Source organism: Cottoperca gobio, unplaced genomic scaffold, assembly GCF_900634415.1.
Source record: "Cottoperca gobio unplaced genomic scaffold, fCotGob3.1 fCotGob3_64arrow_ctg1, whole genome shotgun sequence".
NCBI classification, from domain to species: domain Eukaryota; kingdom Metazoa; phylum Chordata; class Actinopteri; order Perciformes; family Bovichtidae; genus Cottoperca; species Cottoperca gobio.
In genome coordinates this window covers 380,511-399,109 of record NW_021167060.1, presented here as the reverse complement: position 1 = coordinate 399,109, position 18,599 = coordinate 380,511, and the positions used below count along the sequence as shown (strand labels likewise).

Genomic DNA, 18,599 nt, shown 5'->3' with positions numbered 1-18,599 from the left:
TGTGATATTCATGGACAGGATATCGAGGCGTAGTCGTGGAGGAGAGGGGTTACAGTTTGGTGGCCTGAAAATCTCATCGCTGTTCTTTGCAGATGATGTGGTCCTGATGGCATCATCGGTCTGTGACCTTCAGCAGTCACTGGATCGGTTCGCAGCCGAGTGTGAATCGGTTGGGATGAGGATCAGCACCTCAAAATACGAGGCCATGGCTCTCAGCAGGAAACCGGTAGATTGCCTACTCTGGGTAGGGAATGAGCCCTTACCCCAAGTGAAGGAGTTCAAGTACCTCGAGGTCTTGTTTGCGGTATTGCATTCACTTTACCACACCGTAGTGACGAAAAGAGAGCTGAGCCAGAGGGCAAAGCTCTTGATCTCCCGGTCGTTCTTCGTTCCGACCCTCACCTATGGTCATGAAGGCTGGGCCATGACCAAAAGAACGAGATCGCGGGTACAACCGGCCAAAATGGGTTTTCTCAGACGGGTGGCTGGCGTCTCCCTTAGAGATAGGGTGAGAAGCTCAGCCATCAGGAGAGACTCAGAGTAGAGCCGCTGCTCCTTTACGTTGAAAGGAGCCAGTTGAGGTGGTTCATCTAGTAAGGAGCCACCTGGCCGCCTCCCCAGGGAGGTGTTCCAGGCACGTCCAGCTGGGAGGAGACCCTCGCAAAGACCCAGGACTCGGTGGAGAGATTATATCTCCTCACTGGGAACGCCTCAGGATCCCCCAGTCGGAGCTGGAGGATGTGGCCCGGAGAAGGGAAGTTTTTGGGTTCCGACTGGAACTGCTGCCCCTGCGACCCGACCCCGGATAAGCTGTAGACGATGGATGGATGGATGTATTTCAATTAAAAATCGACATATGCAAATACAATAATTCAAATGACCTGGTTTGCTTTGGACATGGGCTAAATGTTACACTAACATTCATTACATTTAATTTGTGGTTAAGTAAATTAGGATATTTTACAGCATTTAGGTGACATAGAAGTGTTTTTCAAAATATATGTAGCTGTTACTAAAAGTCTTGATTCTATATTTCAGGTCTCGATATTAACAACTGCTGGACTGTGAACTATGGCAGCAGGAGACTCTGTGCTCTGGAAGGATCTTCAGTGAGCATCTCAAGTTATTCCTCTCACAGGGGGGTTAGGGTTACGGATCACTTCAAACCTTCATGGGACAAAGTCAAGACACGTGATGAGAAGGTCAGAACTTTGATTCAAGCTACAGGTCGTGTGGAGCTTTCTATGAGCGGTCATGGGCATAGCATTCGTTACATCCTGACGATTAATAACCTGACGCAGAACGACTCAGCAGAATACAGATTCAGTGTCATGGAGAGCGACGACAGAGAGCCACAGGCGAACTTTCCTGGAGTAACTTTGGTTGTCACAGGTAATTGTACTATGGAAGCTCATAGGGGACCAGAAGATTAAAATGTAATTACATTATACGATTATAATTGTCCACTTAGAAATACAGATGCAATATTAGCATTTTCACATTTGACATTCATACAATTCAAGTTTGGGCTATTTCGCACAGTGTAAAGAAAACATCAGAATCACATCCAGAGTTTATGTTTCTAACTTTGTGTGTTTATGTTTATAGATTTCTCCTAAACTCACCAACAGTTACATTACATAATGCCTCATTTACATATTTAAACATGAAAAAGTAATTGTGTTAATGCGAGTAATGAAGTGGGGAAGTTTCATGCTGATATCTATTAGTAAAAAACAATTTAACCATCCAGTCTATCCGATAGTTTTGCACATTTACTGACGGCTCGAACCCTCTTTCAGGTCTGAAGGTGCAGATCAGTCCTTCTGCAGTGGTGTCAGAGTACCAGAGAGTCACACTGAGCTGCAGGACCAGCTGTCCTCTGACTACCAACACAAACTACATCTGGTTCTTCAACGGTCGACCTCTGACCCTGACGGAGAACCAAACCAAACACCTGCTTCTAGACCCAGTCAACAGTCAGCATGCAGGAAACTACTCTTGCGCTGTCAACACCCACATCAACATCATCTCTGGTGTAGAGACTCTCACTGTTCAAGGTGAGCATGGATTAATAGTGAGAATAGTTTTTGTTTTTATTACTCTGGGACATGAATCATTCACTCTTTACCCGTTCTGCGCGAAGAAAAAGCCACAACATTTGCTGAAGTCATCAAACCTGGTACGGATAAACTTTGGGCAAATATCCCCAAAAACGTTTTTTCATATTTTTAGATTACATGACAACGTACAGCTCTGTGTCTTACTTCTTCTGATGTTGAAATAGTTGCAGTACTAACGTCTCACATCACTCTCCCTGCAGCGCTGACGTCAGTCATGGTCGTCAATGTAGTAAAACTGACTGTGTTAGTTCTGATCCTACCTGCTGTATTCCTCCACTACCTGATGACCAGGTAACAATCTGACATTTACATTTCTGTATTTGTATTCAAAGTCTTCCTGTTTGCTTGAATGTGTCTGTTTTTAACATTTATTTGCTAAATATGGAAGGAAGAAGAAAAGTCGGAGCGCTGCTGCTGAGCCAGGTGACAAAGTACAAACTGGACAGGTGAGTGTGTGTGTGTGTGTGTGTGTGTGTGTGTGTGTGTATGTGTGTGTTTGTGTGCGCGTGTGTATATTCATTCTCTTGTCATCTGTTTTCTCTGTCCTTCAGATGAACTCTCTGTATGAGAGCATCCCACTCAGGACCATGTGTCCTGCAGCACGAGCCTCTCCAGTAGCGCAGCAGAGAGGCACTGAGTGACACGAGAGGCACACAGAGCCAGTCCTCCAGCTGGCTTTCACCTACACAAAGAGACACAAAACGACCACAAAATGACAACAAAGAGACACAAAACGAATACAAAGAGACACAAAACGACCACAAAGAGATACGAAACAACTACAAAGCGACACAAAACGACCACAAAGAGGCACAAAATGTCTACGAAGAGACACAAAACGACCACAAAGATAACAAAATGTCTACGAAAAGACACAAAATGACCACAAAGAGAAAAAAATTGACTACAAAGACACACAAAACGACTACAAAGAGACACAAAACGACTACAAAGAGACACAAAGAGACACAAAGAGACACAAAAGGACTACAAAACGACCACAAAATGACTACAAAGAGACAAAAAACGACCACAAAGAGATGCGAAACAACTACAAAGCGACACAAAACGACCACAAAGAGGCACAAAATGTCTACGAAGAGACACAAAACGACCACAAAGATAACAAAATGTCTATGAAAAGACACAAAATGACCACAAAGAGAAAAAAATTGACTACAAAGACACACAAAACGACTACAAAGAGACACAAAACGACTACAAAGAGACACAAAGAGACACAAAGAGACACAAAAGGACTACAAAGAGACACAAATGACTACAAAGAGACACAAAACGATCACAAAGAGACACAAAATGACTACAAAGAGACACAAAATGACTACAAAGAGACACAACACGACTACAAAGAGACACAAAATGTCGACGAAGAGACAAAAAACGACCACAAAGAGTAACAAAATGTCTACGAAGAGACACAAAACGACCACAAAGAGGCACAAAATGTCTACGAAAAGACACAAAATGACCACAAAGAGAAAAAAATTGACTACAAAGACACACAAAACGACCACAAAGAGACACAAAACGACTACAAAGAGACACAAAGAGACACAAAGAGACACAAAAGGACTACAAAGAGACACAAATGACTACAAAGAGACACAAAACGACTACAAAGAGACACAAAGAGACACAAAGAGACACAAAAGGACTACAAAGAGACACAAATGACTACAAAGAGACACAAAACGATCACAAAGAGACACAAAATGACTACAAAGAGACACAAAATGACTACAAAGAGACACAACACGACTACAAAGAGACACAACACGACTACAAAGAGACACAACACGACTACAAAGAGACACAAAATGTCGACGAAGAGACAAAAAACGACCACAAAGAGTAACAAAATGTCTACGAAAAGACACAAAACGATCACAAAGAGACACAAAATGACTACAAAGAGAGACAAATTGACTACAAAGAGACAGAAAATGACCACAAAGAGACACAAAATGACTACAAAGAGACACAAAACGACTACAAAGAGACACAAAACGACTACAAAGACACACAAAGAGACACAAATTGTCTACAAAGAGACAGAAAACGACTAAAAAGAGAAACAAGAGGTCTACAAAGAGAAAGAAAACGACTACAAAGAGAAACAAGATGTCTACAAAGAGACACAAAATGACTATAAAGAGACAAACATTGACTACAAAGAGACACAAAACGACTACAAAGAGACACAAAACGACCACAAAGAGACACAAAACGACTACAAAGAGACACACATTGACTACAAAGAGACAGAAAACGACAAAAAAGAGACACAAAACGACTACAAAGGGACACAAAATGACCACAAAGAGACACAAAACGATGACAAAGAGAAACAAAATGACTACAAAGAGACACAAAACGACTACAAAGAGACACAAAACGACTACAAAGAGACACAAAATGACTACAAAGAGACACAAATGACTACAAAGAGACACAAAACGATCACAAAGAGACACAAAATGACTACAAAGAGACACAAAATGTCGACGAGGAGACACAAAACGACCACAAAGAGTAACAAAATGACTAAAAAGATAGACAAATTGACTACAAAGAGACAGAAAATGACCACAAAAAGACACAAAATGACCACAAAGAGACACAAAACGACTACAAAGAGACACAAAACGACTACAAAGAGACACAAAACGACTACAAAGAGACACAAAACGACTACAAAGAGACACAAAGAGACACAAAGAGACACAAAAGGACTACAAAGAGACACAAATGACTACAAAGAGACACAAAACGATCACAAAGAGACACAAAATGACTACAAAGCGACACAAAATGACTACAAAGAGACACAACACGACTACAGAGAGACACAAAATGACTATAAAGAGACACAAAACGATCACAAAGAGACACAAAATGACTACAAAGAGACACAAAATGACTACAAAGAGACACAAAATGACCACAAAAAGACACAAAATGACCACAAAGAGACACAAAATGACTACAAAGAGACAAAAAGAAAATGACTACAAAGAGACACAAAACGACTACAAAGCGACACAAAATGACTACAAAGAGACACAAAACGACTACAAAGAGACACAAAACGACTACAAAGCGACACAAAATGACTACAAAGAGACACAAAACGACTACAAAGACACACAAAGACACACAAAGCGACACAAATTGTCTACAAAGAGACAGAAAACGACTAAAAAGAGAAACAAGAGGTCTACAAAGAGAAAGAAAACGACTACAAAGAGAAAGAAAACGACTACAAAGAGAAACAAGATGTCTACAAAGAGACACAAAATGACTATAAAGAGACAAACATTGACTACAAAGAGACACAAAACGACTACAAAGAGACAGAAAACGACCACAAAGAGACAGAAAACGACTACAAAGAGACACACATTGACTACAAAGAGACAGAAAACGACAACAAAGAGACACAAAACGACTACAAAGAGACACACGTTGACTACAAAGAGACACAAAATGACCACAAAAAGACACAAAACGATGACAAAGAGAAACGAAATGACTACAAAGAGACACAAAATGACTACAAAGAGACACAAAACGACTACAAAGAGACACAAAACGACTACAAAGAGACACAAAGAGACACAAAGAGACACAAAATGACTATAAAGAGACAAACATTGACTACAAAGAGACAGAAAACGACTACAAAGAGACAGAAAACGACCACAAAGAGACACAAAACGACTACAAAGAGACAGAAAACGACAACAAAGAGACACAAAACGACTACAAAGAGACACACGTTGACTACAAAGAGACACAAAATGACCACAAAAAGACACAAAACGATGACAAAGAGAAACGAAATGACTACAAAGAGACACAAAATGACTACAAAGAGACACAAAACGACTACAAAGAGACACAAAACGACTACAAAGAGACACAAAGAGACACAAAGAGACACAAATGACTACAAAGCGACACAAAATGACTACAAAGAAACACAACACGACTACAAAGAGACACAAAATGTCGACGAAGAGACACAAAACGACTACAAAGAGACACAAAATGACTACAAAGAGATACAAAATGTCGACGAAGAGACACAAAACGACTACAAAGAGACACAAAATGACTACAAAGAGACACAAAACGATCACAAAGAGACACAAAATGACTACAAAGAGACACAACACGACTACAAAGAGAAACAAAATGACTACAAAGAGACAGAAAACGACCACAAAGAGACAGAAAACGAATACAAAGAGACAGAAAACGACCACAAAGAGACAGAAAACGACTACAAAGAGACACACATTGACTACAAAGAGACAGAAAACGACAACAAAGAGACACAAAACGACTACAAAGAGACACACGTTGACTACAAAGAGACACAAAATGACCACAAAAGACACAAAACGATGACAAAGAGAAACGAAATGACTACAAAGAGACACAAAATGACTACAAAGAGACACAAAACGACTACAAAGAGACACAAAACGACTACAAAGAGACACAAAGAGACACAAAGAGACACAAAAGGACTACAAAGAGACACAAATGACTACAAAGAGACAAAAAACAACTACAAAGCGACACAAAATGACTACAAAGAAACACAACACGACTACAAAGAGACACAAAATGTCGACGAAGAGACACAAAACGACTACAAAGAGACACAAAAGGACTACAAAGAGACACAAATGACTACAAAGAGACAAAAAACAACTACAAAGCGACACAAAATGACTACAAAGAGACACAAAATGACTACAAAGAGACACAAAACGATCACAAAGATCACATTTCACTTATACAACTCAAACACACATATAGAAACAAATAAATTAACATTAATACATCATTACTTGATATTAGTGACAAACCAAAGCAAATTTATGCTGACAAAAGGATTTTTAGACCGACCCTTTACATTAATAATTTTGTACAGTTCTCATTAAATGAAACAAAAATAAAATATTTTTCTTAAATGTCTTATTTCAAAATATTGTTTTAAATCCATTAAGTGTATTACACAGTTTCATTTTCATATAAATAATTGTTGTGTTGTTTTCTTTGATTACAGTTTATTGAATCTATTTCTTTGTATGCTGCCTGATAACTTTGTGCTTCCTTCCTGCCCGTCACATATTCATGTATTGTTATTATTGTATGTATTTTACCATTATGTTTTAATTGTGCAAATATCTTAAAAATATAAATGACAAAGATTTCCTTTTTAAACTGAAACTTTTGCCAATAAATGTTCTATTACTCAACACAGAACTTATATTCTTTTATATTCTTTATCAGTGGTGGACAGTAAGCCGAGATTAAAATGTGCAACATGACTAAATAAAGAGCAGAATATTGCTCGCTTATGAACTAAAATCACCTCTACCAGCTGCAACATAAAAGGCTCCTTACACATGAATGTGTCGTAGCATAGAGTAGTACAAGGAAAATAAAGCAATAACGAAAATAAATAAAAGAGCATCAAATTGGAAATAAAAATAAAATGTTAAAAAATGAAAATAAACAATATTATATATACAAACCTCTTTGAGCTTTTTGAATTAAAGGTTATTACATTCAAAGTCAATTAATGTTGTACAATTTACACCAAATAGCAGTTATTTAGTAGATTTTAAATGCATATATTTTAGGGATTTACAGAGACTCATTATTCATGATAAATGGAAGAGATTTGTGTATATAATATTTAATTAGCGTATTGAGTTTCGCTTTCTTAAACATTCCATACATTACGTCTCCGTGTGAATTTAAATAAAACGTAAATAAATACTAAATAAAGTGGAAGTGAAACGTAACCGGATGTAGCAAGGCCTCGGTGGTCACGTGACTGTTTTTGTATCGGAGCATCTCGGTACATCTCGTGTGATCTCGTTTCCCCCTTTAAAACAGCGGAACTCTCCCCGAAGGCGTAACTGCTGCTATCGCTGCTACTCTCGATCGGATTGTCACTAAAACACAATGGACGGCAGGAGCTACGGTTCTGGTAACGACACACTAGCACGGCTCTGACTTTAACTATCCTCACATGTGCTGCAAATGCAGTCACCGTGGTTACATGTATTCATTAGTTAGCCAGATGCTTTGTTACCGCGAACATAGCCGCAGTGTGATAGCTGTTAGCTAGTTAGCTAACTAGCAATCCATAGCCGGCTGTAGCTCGAAACAAAGAAGCGTTGGCTAACTGTTAAGTAGCTAACATGTTCCTGTCCGGTGTTGTAGTAACACGTCTGGTATATTAATTTCAGAACAAACGAGGCCAGTCCCGTAAACTAGCATTAAAAACATAGCTAGCTTAGCCCCTTCGGCTGTTTATTCGGCTGCTAATATGCTAAAATGCATTGTTGGGCTGTTGTTAGTGCTTTGCTTCAGTAAGCTAGCTAATTCTGTTAAAATGGAGTTCGCGGGGGGTGAAATACGACTTTTAAATGCTAGTTAATAAAATGGCCGCCACAACAGAAATGCTTCCCAAACTTAGGTCGTGACAGATACTGTTGTGGATTTCTCATTTGCACCAAGTTAAGCGAGTTCATCCAAATCATTGTCTGATGAGAAACTTCAGTTGAACACACCTGTAGTCTTTATTTTATTCACCCACGTCTTGTTGATTCTGCTTTTTATATCCTTTTAACAACGTACTACTTGCATTACTGACCACAGAGCCTTGAGGTGTGATTGGTAACCAAATGTCTTGGCTGTGTAATTTTAAATGTCAGTTTCTATGAACTGTCAGTTTGCTTGTATTAATGTCTTCTCTCCTTTTGTAGGTTACTCCAGCTGGGGAGGTGGCGGGTCAGGAAGCAGAGGTGAGGAATGGCTGCGTGATGTGGAGAAGAACTGACTTACGGGTTTCTTTCTGCAGGATGTGAAGACATACAGGAATTCTCACCGTCTGTGGGGGAAATATTGTGTACATTTTAGAATTAAAGGCATCGATCTACTGCACTTCAAGAGGCTACATCTGTGAAGAACTGGGTTTACAAGAGCACAATTTAGTCTCAAACACATTGTTGTGTAGATGTGAATGGTGAGGCACAGCATAAAGTGACACCCACAAAGCATGGAAAAGAAGTTGGGGACTGAGTGCAGTTGCGTCCCACCCGCAGGGAGAGAGCGCAGCGAGCAGCAAAGTTACAGAACTATTGGCACATTGCGATGTGGATGCTGAAACCTGAGCACTGCACACTGACACACGGACAAACATAGTGGTCATATTAACTCCTTTTCATTCCTCACTTTGTCAGGTTCCGGTGGCTTTGACCTATATGGGGGAGGATATAAAGACTCGATGTCCGGGCTCGGGGGCTACGGGGGAGGGGGCCACATGAAGAGAGGTCTCTCAGGAGCATCCCTGCTCTCGTCCACGGGCACACATGCAGATGCAGTCATTGCCAAGATTAACCAGCGCCTGGACATGCTCACTCAGCTGGAGGGGGGGCTGAAAGGAACTCGGAGTGACAGGTAATATTTCCCTTTTTCTGCTCCATGCTGTCTTCAACAGTCGGATAACACCACCACACATCCATGCTAGTGAGAGTATTACGCAATGACAACTTTACCAAAGCCTCACTTTATACACACACACACACACACACACACACACACACACACACACACACACACACACACACACACAGTGCTACTATAATGCATAACGTTTGCGGTTCGGGTGTTCACTAATGAGAGAACTTGGGGAGCAAAGCTGCATTTTAAACCTGTTTTTCATCAGATAATAATATAAAATCTGATGTGAAATAAGTTTTTGACAAAATGATTGCTTTTGGCAAGACTAGATTGTAGAAATATTGAATATAATCTGATGACTAAAACCGTTTTCTTTTACTTAAACTAGACTAAAACGACCAGACTTTCAGTCAACTAAGACATAACTAAATAACGTGGTGAGGTTGACCAAATATTATAACACACAGGACTTTAAATTACCCACCTGGACAATATCCAACCATATTACTTGTTGTTACATGAATCAGTAAATGTCTTGATTCTCATTTTGCTGTGACACTAAAAAGAGGCTTAGCCAACTAATGCTATTGATAATTTAAAAGTCAAACGGATGTTGTCCTAGTTTGAGAATGTTTGGGGTGCGAGCGGCTCACACTGCGTCTGATGCCTCGGCGTGTGCAGAAGCTTCGATTGCTCCCCGTTCGGTATGTTGTGGTTTGTCTGATTTGCTGGGAAGAAAATATTGCAATTCCCCCGAAACCTTATGATGTCATGAAAATGCATGACCCCTTGCTGGAAGTGCAACTATAGTCCAACCTGTCCATATGTAACCGACTGACATCCCAGTCCATCTTTACCGTGCACCCCCTCAACATTGTCTTTTGATTTGTTCCCACACTTTGTTTCTCTCATCCTCCATGTGACCTAACCCTGTGTTCTGGCTTTAGGTTACACAAGAGAGATGAGTTTACAGGTGTTAGCTTGATTATTATTTTGTCAAGCGTAATTGTTAATTGAAAGCTGTATCTACAAAAACACTCAGAAAAAGCGCCCCAGTCTTATGTTTCATCCCCTTTCTTGAGTATTTACCATAATCCAGTCACTCCCCAGGATATGTCCCCTCTGTCTCCAGACATCACTGGCTCTGATGGACCACGGTCATGTCTGTTCAAGGTTTCACAACCTAAGAAACTGCATTTCCCTTAATCTGCAGCATACTGTTTGACCTCCACCAGAGAATGTGGTGGGATCTGTAAACTTAATGATAAGAGAGAAATCATTACCATGTTCAAAAAGACCACAAGCAGAGTGTGATCATCAAGTTCTGATCTAATGTGGTGGGAGTGACAAGAAAACAAATGGAGAAAGCGAGATGATGGAGGAGAAGGAATAGCAGGTGGAGAAATCCAAACCTGGCTGCCCTCCCTGCCTCCCTTGCTCTCTGCTCGTCTCTATCAACCCTCTCCCTCCCTCCCGCAGGTATGACCACTACGAGTCATTCGACTCGCGCGCCTCCGCTCTCACCTCCTCCCGAGATCTCTACAGATCTGGCGGCGGTAGCTATGGTTATGGCGATGGTCGTGAGGACAACATGCTGTTGAGTCAGCGAGGAGGCTCGGGCTTCGGAGGGGGAATTGGGCTAGGGGGAGGAGGAGGCTTTGACAGCCCCTCCTCTTCCTATGGAGTCGCTAAAATGCGACAGAATATGAGAGAGTCGTTCAACAGTGGCCAGGGAGGAGGCTCTGGAGGTGGAGGATGGCCTGGAGCAGGCCGACGTTCCCCCAGAAGGGGTGGAAGTGCCGGGGGTCGAGAAGCTGGAGGAGGGTTTGGAAACCGCAGGTCTGACCCCACTCCATTAGGCGGAGGTGGGCGGGGAAGTGGCAGTGGTAGCCAGTCCCACCGCGGCCACTCTCCAGGAGGTGGTAGAGGCAAGCTCCCATCCCTCCTGTCCAACCGCATGTACCCCGAGAGCGGGGGCTTCCATCAGGGTTCCACTCAAGGGCCTCACGACTTTCCTGGGAGGCATTTTGGAGGGGGCCCACGGGCTGGCCGCCAGCGAGGCCGCAAGAGACCCCTCAACAAAGTAAGTACCTCCAGCCAAATAAGCCCTCCTCAGACAGAAAGTTAAGCCCTTTCTGATTCCCTCCTTTTTTCTATCCTCAACTGGCAAGTCTGCCTAAAGTGCTACTTCCTGCTGTGCCATGCAAAGCAGTTTGTCACAAATAATCCCGACACACATTTGACACATCACTTGGCCTTCTAACGCCGCCCAGCCCTTAGTTATGCCTCACGGAGCTGCCCCCTTTTGTACAGTAAAGGCAAGTGACAACTCTCCCTGCCCAATTCTTTGTCTTGTTTACCTGTGGGGTGTTGAAGGATTTCACTTTGTGGATTTTTATTTTCTTTCTTTTTTGCCAAAGTCCTGGGCAAGATAAGGCTAAAGGTACTGATGAGGAAATGCCCAGAGAAGGAAGACTTATCAAGTCTGCTAATTGTCTTAGTCTAGAATCCATTGAGTTTTAGTTTTGTCAGATAAACAAGTGCTTGTGGGTGCAAATTGAGTGTGTTAATGCAGCAGGTGAAGCCACAGCGGGAGGTCCAGAAGAAGAGGAAGCAGACTCTTACTGCAGCGGATGAGCCAGAGTCCAAGATAAACCGGACAGAGAGTGCAGGATCAGAAGCTTCCCAAGGTACCGAAACACATTCAAGTTTGTACGAGTTGTAGTCGAGTAGGACTTTGTTGAATGGAAGACGGTCGTACTCTTCTGGCCTGACGTTGATGTGCTGTTTCCAGAGCGAGCGGAGAAAAATGGGGACGACGTTGAACCAAAAACTGCAGCTGCGGTGAGAAGACCAGAAACTCTGATTCATCTGCCTTTTATTGAGCTACATCAACACTTTGCTCCGTTATTAAACCACTTGGTTTAGATTCACACACTATTATTATTATTATTATTATTATTATTATAGCAGCGCTGAGTTTAAAGTGCAGTTTTATCTATATTTATACTTTTACTCTGTGTTTGCGTGTTTTTATTTTTGACGCTCTGTGTGGCTGCTGTTCCACGTCAGCTTTGTAAAAGAGACCCTCTATCTCAATGCGACTTGTTAATAAAGGGCTAAATGGAATTTAAAACTCTTCAAATGTAAGATGATGAAGAGTTTATTGTTGCTCTGACAAAGAAAGGTCAAATAAAGTTCTGTGCGTTCAGTAAAAGAGGGTAAAACAATGACTTGTTCAGAGTTGAGGTGCTGTAGCCTATAAAACGAGTGACAGATGCACAGGCGTTAAACCGGTAACCAGCTCAATCATCACGACACACCGAGGCTTCTTCAGATCCTCAGGGGAACGTGAGAAATCAGAATCCTCGATTGGTCCCACAGCCGGGACGTGACAGCGTTACAACAGCAAAGGGAGCCGAGGAAGGACGGAGAACAATAACCGCTAGTATATGAAATAAAAGGCAGCGCGTAATAACATAAGTAAACCATGCTAGGAATAAGTAGCAGCATAATAAATCAGCTCTTATCATAACACACCTTTGTGTTCTTGTAAATGGATACTGATTTTATTATGAATGAATAGGGTTGGATCATAAATAGTTGACTCGACAACACACACACATTATAGAATGATGTTTTCCTTGATTCAAATCTGTAATATGTTAATAATTTATGAACATACCATTGAATTTTCCTATAAAGAAGTGTTACAAAAATGTTTCATAGCTCAAAGAAAGAAAATGGCAATGGGTGTAATCTCTAACGATTACATTTCCTAATAAAAAATGTAATTTGTTAAAAGTTATCAAAGCATGTTTTCAAAGACGATAAGTAATGTGATACTTCTGTTCACAGGAGATGAAACCTTCTGCAGATGGAGATAAAGGTAAGCTCGGGTACAGAGCTGCTCCTCGGAGCGTCGTGGTCTAGAACTATTACTGAGTAACTTCTGCTCCTGTGTAGCTTCACCCAAACAGGAGGAGAAGAAAAGTCCGCCGGGCAAACAGACCCCGCCCCCCAGTCAGGACAAGCACCCGAAGATGAGGAAGAGGAGGGGCTTCCTGGAAAGGTGAGAGGACATATAAGCTGGGTCTCTACTCAGGGACGGAGGGGGGCCCCGCAGCCTCCCGCCGAGGTCTACGGAGGATTTACTCGTCCTTCGTCTCCTTGTTTCACTGTTCATGGCCACATTGATCCACTTTTCATCGAGCTGTGACTTTTTTCTCAGGGTGATGTTCGCCTGCTCTGTGTGCAAGTTCCGTTCGTTCTACAAGGAGGAAATGGAAACTCATCTCGACAGTCGCTTCCACAAGGACCACTTCAAGTTCCTCTCCGGCCAACTGTCCAAGCCCACGACAGACTTCCTGCAGGTGACTGACGACACACTTGCACTCTGATGTAGATGAAGGGATTATAGTTTCCATCACTTGAATAACAAATCAGGAAAACACAGATTGTCATGTGTTTTATCATGTGGGGTTAAATCTCAACCGACCTATTGTAATGCACTAGAAAAATAAATATTAGAAATATTAGTTAATGTCATTTGGGGGGTAAGGGTTGTACATGGATCCCAATTTAAAGTCAAATCTGATTTGCCAATTTTAGGCTCATTTCCTGCAATATTGTGCAGTCTTGCTTGTGAGTCTTCACAGAATAATATAATATATACGTTTCCATTAGCTAGTTTTCTATTTCCATGTTTAATTTAATACAAAATCCCTCAGTTATTCATTCTAACGCGTGTTAAGATTGAAGAAGGCTACACAGGCCTAACACTGCTGTGAACTCTTCATGCATGAAGCACTGATGAAAACATCTGTAGCACGGAGTGTAAACTCAAGACTGTCTGCTTTTGTCTTTTTTAGGAGTATTTGCAGAACAAGTTTAAGAAGACAGATCAGAGGGTCGGCCAGTTGGAAAACCACAGCGCTGCTATCTGCCAGGTGTACAAAGAGCAGGACCTCACCCGGGGTAAGCAGCAGCAGTTAGTAGTTAGCAGCTGCAGCTAGTAGTTAGCAGCTGCAGCTAGTAGTTAGCAGCTGCAGCTAGTAGTTAGCAGCTGCAGCTAGTAGTTAGCAGCAGCAGCTAGTAGTTAGCAGCAGCAGCTAGTAGTTAGCAGCAAGTAGTTAGCAGCAGCAGCAGTAGTAGTTAGCAGCAGCAGCAGCTAGTAGTTAGCAGCAGCAGCAGCAGCAGCTAGTAGTTAGCAGCAGCAGCAGCTAGCAGCAGCTAGTAGTTAGCAGCAGCTAGTAGTTAGCAGCAGCAGCAGCAGCAGCAGCTAGTAGTTAGCAGCAGCAGTAGTTAGCAGCAGCAGTAGTTAGCAGCAGCAGTAGTTAGCAGCAGCAGCAGTAGTTAGCAGCAGCAGCAGTAATTAGCAGCAGCAGCAGTAGTTAGCAGCAGCAGCAGCAGCAGTAATTAGCAGCAGCAGCAGCTAGTAGTTAGCAGCAGCAGCTAGTAGTTAGCAGCAGCAGCTAGTAGTTAGCAGCAGCAGCTAGTAGTTAGCAGCAGCAGCAGCTAGTAGTTAGCAGCAGCAGCAGCAGCAGCAGCTGTAAGAGGCAGAATTTAAGTGATCGCTCACTTCATACATTGTTCCCGTCCGTAGATCTCGGTATGGAGCACTTCATGAGGAAGGTGGAAGCCGCCCACTGCGCAGCATGTGACCTTTTCATTCCCATGCAGCCACACCTGATACAGAAACACATCAAGTCTCCAGACCACAACTTCAACCGCAAGGTATGTCATTAAACTACAGAATGTAAAGGTACCTTTCTTTTACCGCCAGTTAAAAAACACTTGTAATTTAATGCTGGTCACTAGTGTGGTCAGATACTGGAACTTTTAACTCCAATACTATAAAACATTCGATCCCATGAGTAAAGATGGATTCATTAAACAGAACAGCAGAATATTACACCAACAATTAATTAAACTTTTCTACATATTGGTTTAAACAATGCCATCAGAGTTTGGGTTCGATCCACTACTATTAGGACTACACTACTATCTACACAAAGACATTAGAATTAACTCTAAAAGCCTTAAAGCACCACAATGTGTTCTAATGGTCCAGGACGAGGAGTCACGAGAACCGTGTGTGTGCAAACACTCAGAACACACACTTGTTTTGTTTATTCAGTGAACGCTCTGACTGCAGGAGTGTGTAGCAGACTGTATTTCCTGTTAGCTTCAGTGTAAACAACACAAATCTGTTGAAATCTGACGCAGAGCTAGCTAACGTTAGCGGTTAGCAGCCGGTGTCAGGGGTGCGTTCAGGCTCCATTCAGTAAACGCGTATTAGGTGAAAGTAAAGTATAACATGATGTGTTCAAACATAATCTTGTAAAATGTAGTTTTAGTGAGAAACTTGAATGAATCAGTTGTTTGAAGATTTCACAGCAATATAAAATAGATATTAGATGAATTATGAGCTGTTTAACTACCTGACAGAAACCAGTCTGGAGTAATGAAGGAGTGATGTTGGAGTACACGGAGTTATTGTGATTCACCGTGGTGTCAAATCTGTATCTAGAATTGTGGAATTTCACTGGTGTTAGTATCAACCACTAACTTTCTGGTACGACGTCCCACTATGGACGATGACTGTGCTGTGATTCCAGGGAATGATGGAGCAGTCCAAGAGGGCCAGTCTGTCAGTGGCTCGTAGCATCCTCAACCACAAACTCATCGGCAAGAAGCTGGAGAGCTACCTGAAGGTATGTGCACGGCATGTGCCGGGGATTGGAGAGTTTGTGTTGTCAGTTGCATGTTTTTAAGTGAACTACATCCCTCACTAGTTTCATCACTTAGGTGCTCAAACTCATTGATATGACTTCCATTCTATTGCACTTTATATTGCAACATATATTTGAAAAGAATATTATGAGTCTCATATTATTTATACCATGTTAGTATTATTCTATTGTCTATGGATCATCGATCTGCGAGTGAAAGATGAGCTTTGAGCAAGAGACGTTTGAATATTCCTTCTAGAAAAACGCATAATTTGCAACTGTTTGAATATATATTTGTGCGTGCTTTGTCCCAGACACCGTGTCCTGACCCGTCGAGCGCTGTTTGTATTCGTTTATCTGGTTTAGCGCTAGTAGTAACCTGCCTGTCTGCTAGCTAGTAGCTCGCTAACGTTAGCTAATTATCTAGCTGGCTACGCATCGCCAAATTAGTGGTTCTTGATTGAATTGATATTTTCTTAATACCCCGTGGTTAAACCTGCAGTGCAGGCCGCTGTCTACCTTTCTGTACGCGTTGACGGAAATTTGGAAAGTTAATCGCATATTGGGAATCTAAATGGCGACTTTCTCGCCTGAAAACTTATTAAAACTTAAGTTTCTAAAACTAAATAAGTATCCAATAAATATAATGTATAAAACGTGTTTTCTGATGCAGCTACTGCTCCATCTAGCTAAGAGGTCTGCTCAGAGCAGCTGACGGCTGCGTGGTTTGTTGACACGACGTAGCTTGTTGTTGAATTAATCCTCGCTCAGCTCGACCTGACGTTATACTTCAGGTGGCGTCGTATGACTCTGGTGATGCGGTGCATTCAGTGCGGCGCGAGGCCGCCGGGCTGCTTAAATATAGATTTGTTGACGGCTCTAGCTCGCAGACGAAATGTTCTCACTATTGTTCTTCGTCCCCAGGGTGAAAACCCGTTCACTGGTAACCTAGACGACCAGGATCCAGAGGACTCGATGGTGATGGACGTGTCTGAGCTCGAGTTAACTGGCGATGGAGCAGACAGCCAGACCGATGAGGGGCCACCCCAGGAAGAGCCGGCAGCTGAGGGGGAGACGAGCCAAGAGGTGGCCGAGGATGAAGAAGAAGAAGACGACGCAACAGAAGAAGAAGCAGCAACAGAGGCAGCAGTAGAAAAAGAAGAAGCAGCAGCAGAGGAGGAGGAAAAGATGGAGGCTGAGGGGCAGGATGGAAAGGAGGAGCAAGGGAACCAGGAAGAGGAGGAAGGTCTTGAAGTGGAGGAGGAGGAAGAGGAGGGATACGTGGTGCACGATGAGATTGGCGATGACGAGGGATTACTGGGTGAGGAGGAGGACGAGGGAGTAGAGGCAGCCGAGGTAGAGGAGGAAGACAAGAAGGATGAATGACTTTTGCACAGTGTGTGTGACTTGGACCCCCCCCCCCCCCCCAGGCAGGCCCATACAACCTAATCTCATGATGCTAAGAAATCTAAATCCCTGCTCCCTCCATTTCACTGCCGATGACTCTGAGCTTGTATCGTTTTATTTTTGTTAAAGGAGTAGCTCCACATGTTGGGAGAAGCTGTTCTTCCCGGAGATGAGACGCTCTGAAAGGTTTAGCTGCGTCACGTCGGCCTCTCTTCGGGGGGGTTAGTGTTTCCTCTTCAGACTTTTCTTGTGCCTTTTTGTTCAAAGTATTCTTAATTTGGATTAGGTGGTTTAGAATTGTTTAAGATGAAAGATTGTGTGTACTTCTTTCTTATCAGTGTACATAATGTGTCCTCTGCCAGTGTCGTGGAGGGTTTTCCAGCGTTTTGGTCAAATCTAGAAAGTGAGTGTTTTTTATTCTACAGCTGGGGGAGGGGGAGGTAATCGACTGTCTGTAGAATAAGTATTATATTTAGAATGGATATCAGTCATGTAACAAACAAATAAATGTGTTGAATAAATCACTGTTTGTGTTATTTGAAGAATTTAACCCTTTTTTAAAACTACTACTAAAATACTGTAATAATAATAATACTTTAACTAAAACGTTTCAACCGACTTCGGTCCTCATCATAACTTCCAATAGCCAAAAATGTCCCAAAACAAATAAGTTAAATGTCGAAACTCCCTCAATCAACAGTGTATTTGACGGGACGTGTTTAGCTCGCAATTGGCAGCGATGGCTTGTATACATCAAAGTTCATGGACTTACTTTACATTAATATAACGAAGTGTATAGTATAGATATTTACTCAGCATGGCT

At 42.1% G+C, this 18,599-nt stretch overlaps 1 protein-coding gene across 1 annotated transcript; it reads left to right on the top strand.

Moving 5' to 3' along the window:
* Positions 1–8,035: 8,035 nt before the first annotated feature.
* On the top strand, positions 8,036–18,297 carry akap8l (A kinase (PRKA) anchor protein 8-like). The gene is made up of 13 exons (XM_029428284.1): positions 8,036–8,157; positions 8,939–8,977; positions 9,416–9,632; positions 11,115–11,718; positions 12,211–12,325; positions 12,430–12,479; positions 13,494–13,524; positions 13,602–13,707; positions 13,867–14,008; positions 14,507–14,612; positions 15,241–15,371; positions 16,256–16,351; positions 17,294–18,297. The coding sequence occupies exons 1-13, from the start codon at positions 8,133–8,135 to the stop codon at positions 17,753–17,755; spliced, it is 2,124 nt and encodes a 707-aa protein (XP_029284144.1). The 5' UTR covers positions 8,036–8,132; the 3' UTR covers positions 17,756–18,297.
* The last annotated feature ends 302 nt before the right edge of the window (positions 18,298–18,599 follow it).

Bases quoted from the DNA above. Each gene is read 5' to 3' on its own strand.
- akap8l (XM_029428284.1), top strand. From the start codon at position 8,133: ATGGACGGCAGGAGCTACGGTTCTG. The intron at 11,719-12,210 runs GTAAGTACCTCC...GTGTTAATGCAG, and splicing joins GCAAGAGACCCCTCAACAAA to CAGGTGAAGCCACAGCGGGA. The intron at 14,613-15,240 runs GTAAGCAGCAGC...TCCCGTCCGTAG, and splicing joins AGAGCAGGACCTCACCCGGG to ATCTCGGTATGGAGCACTTC.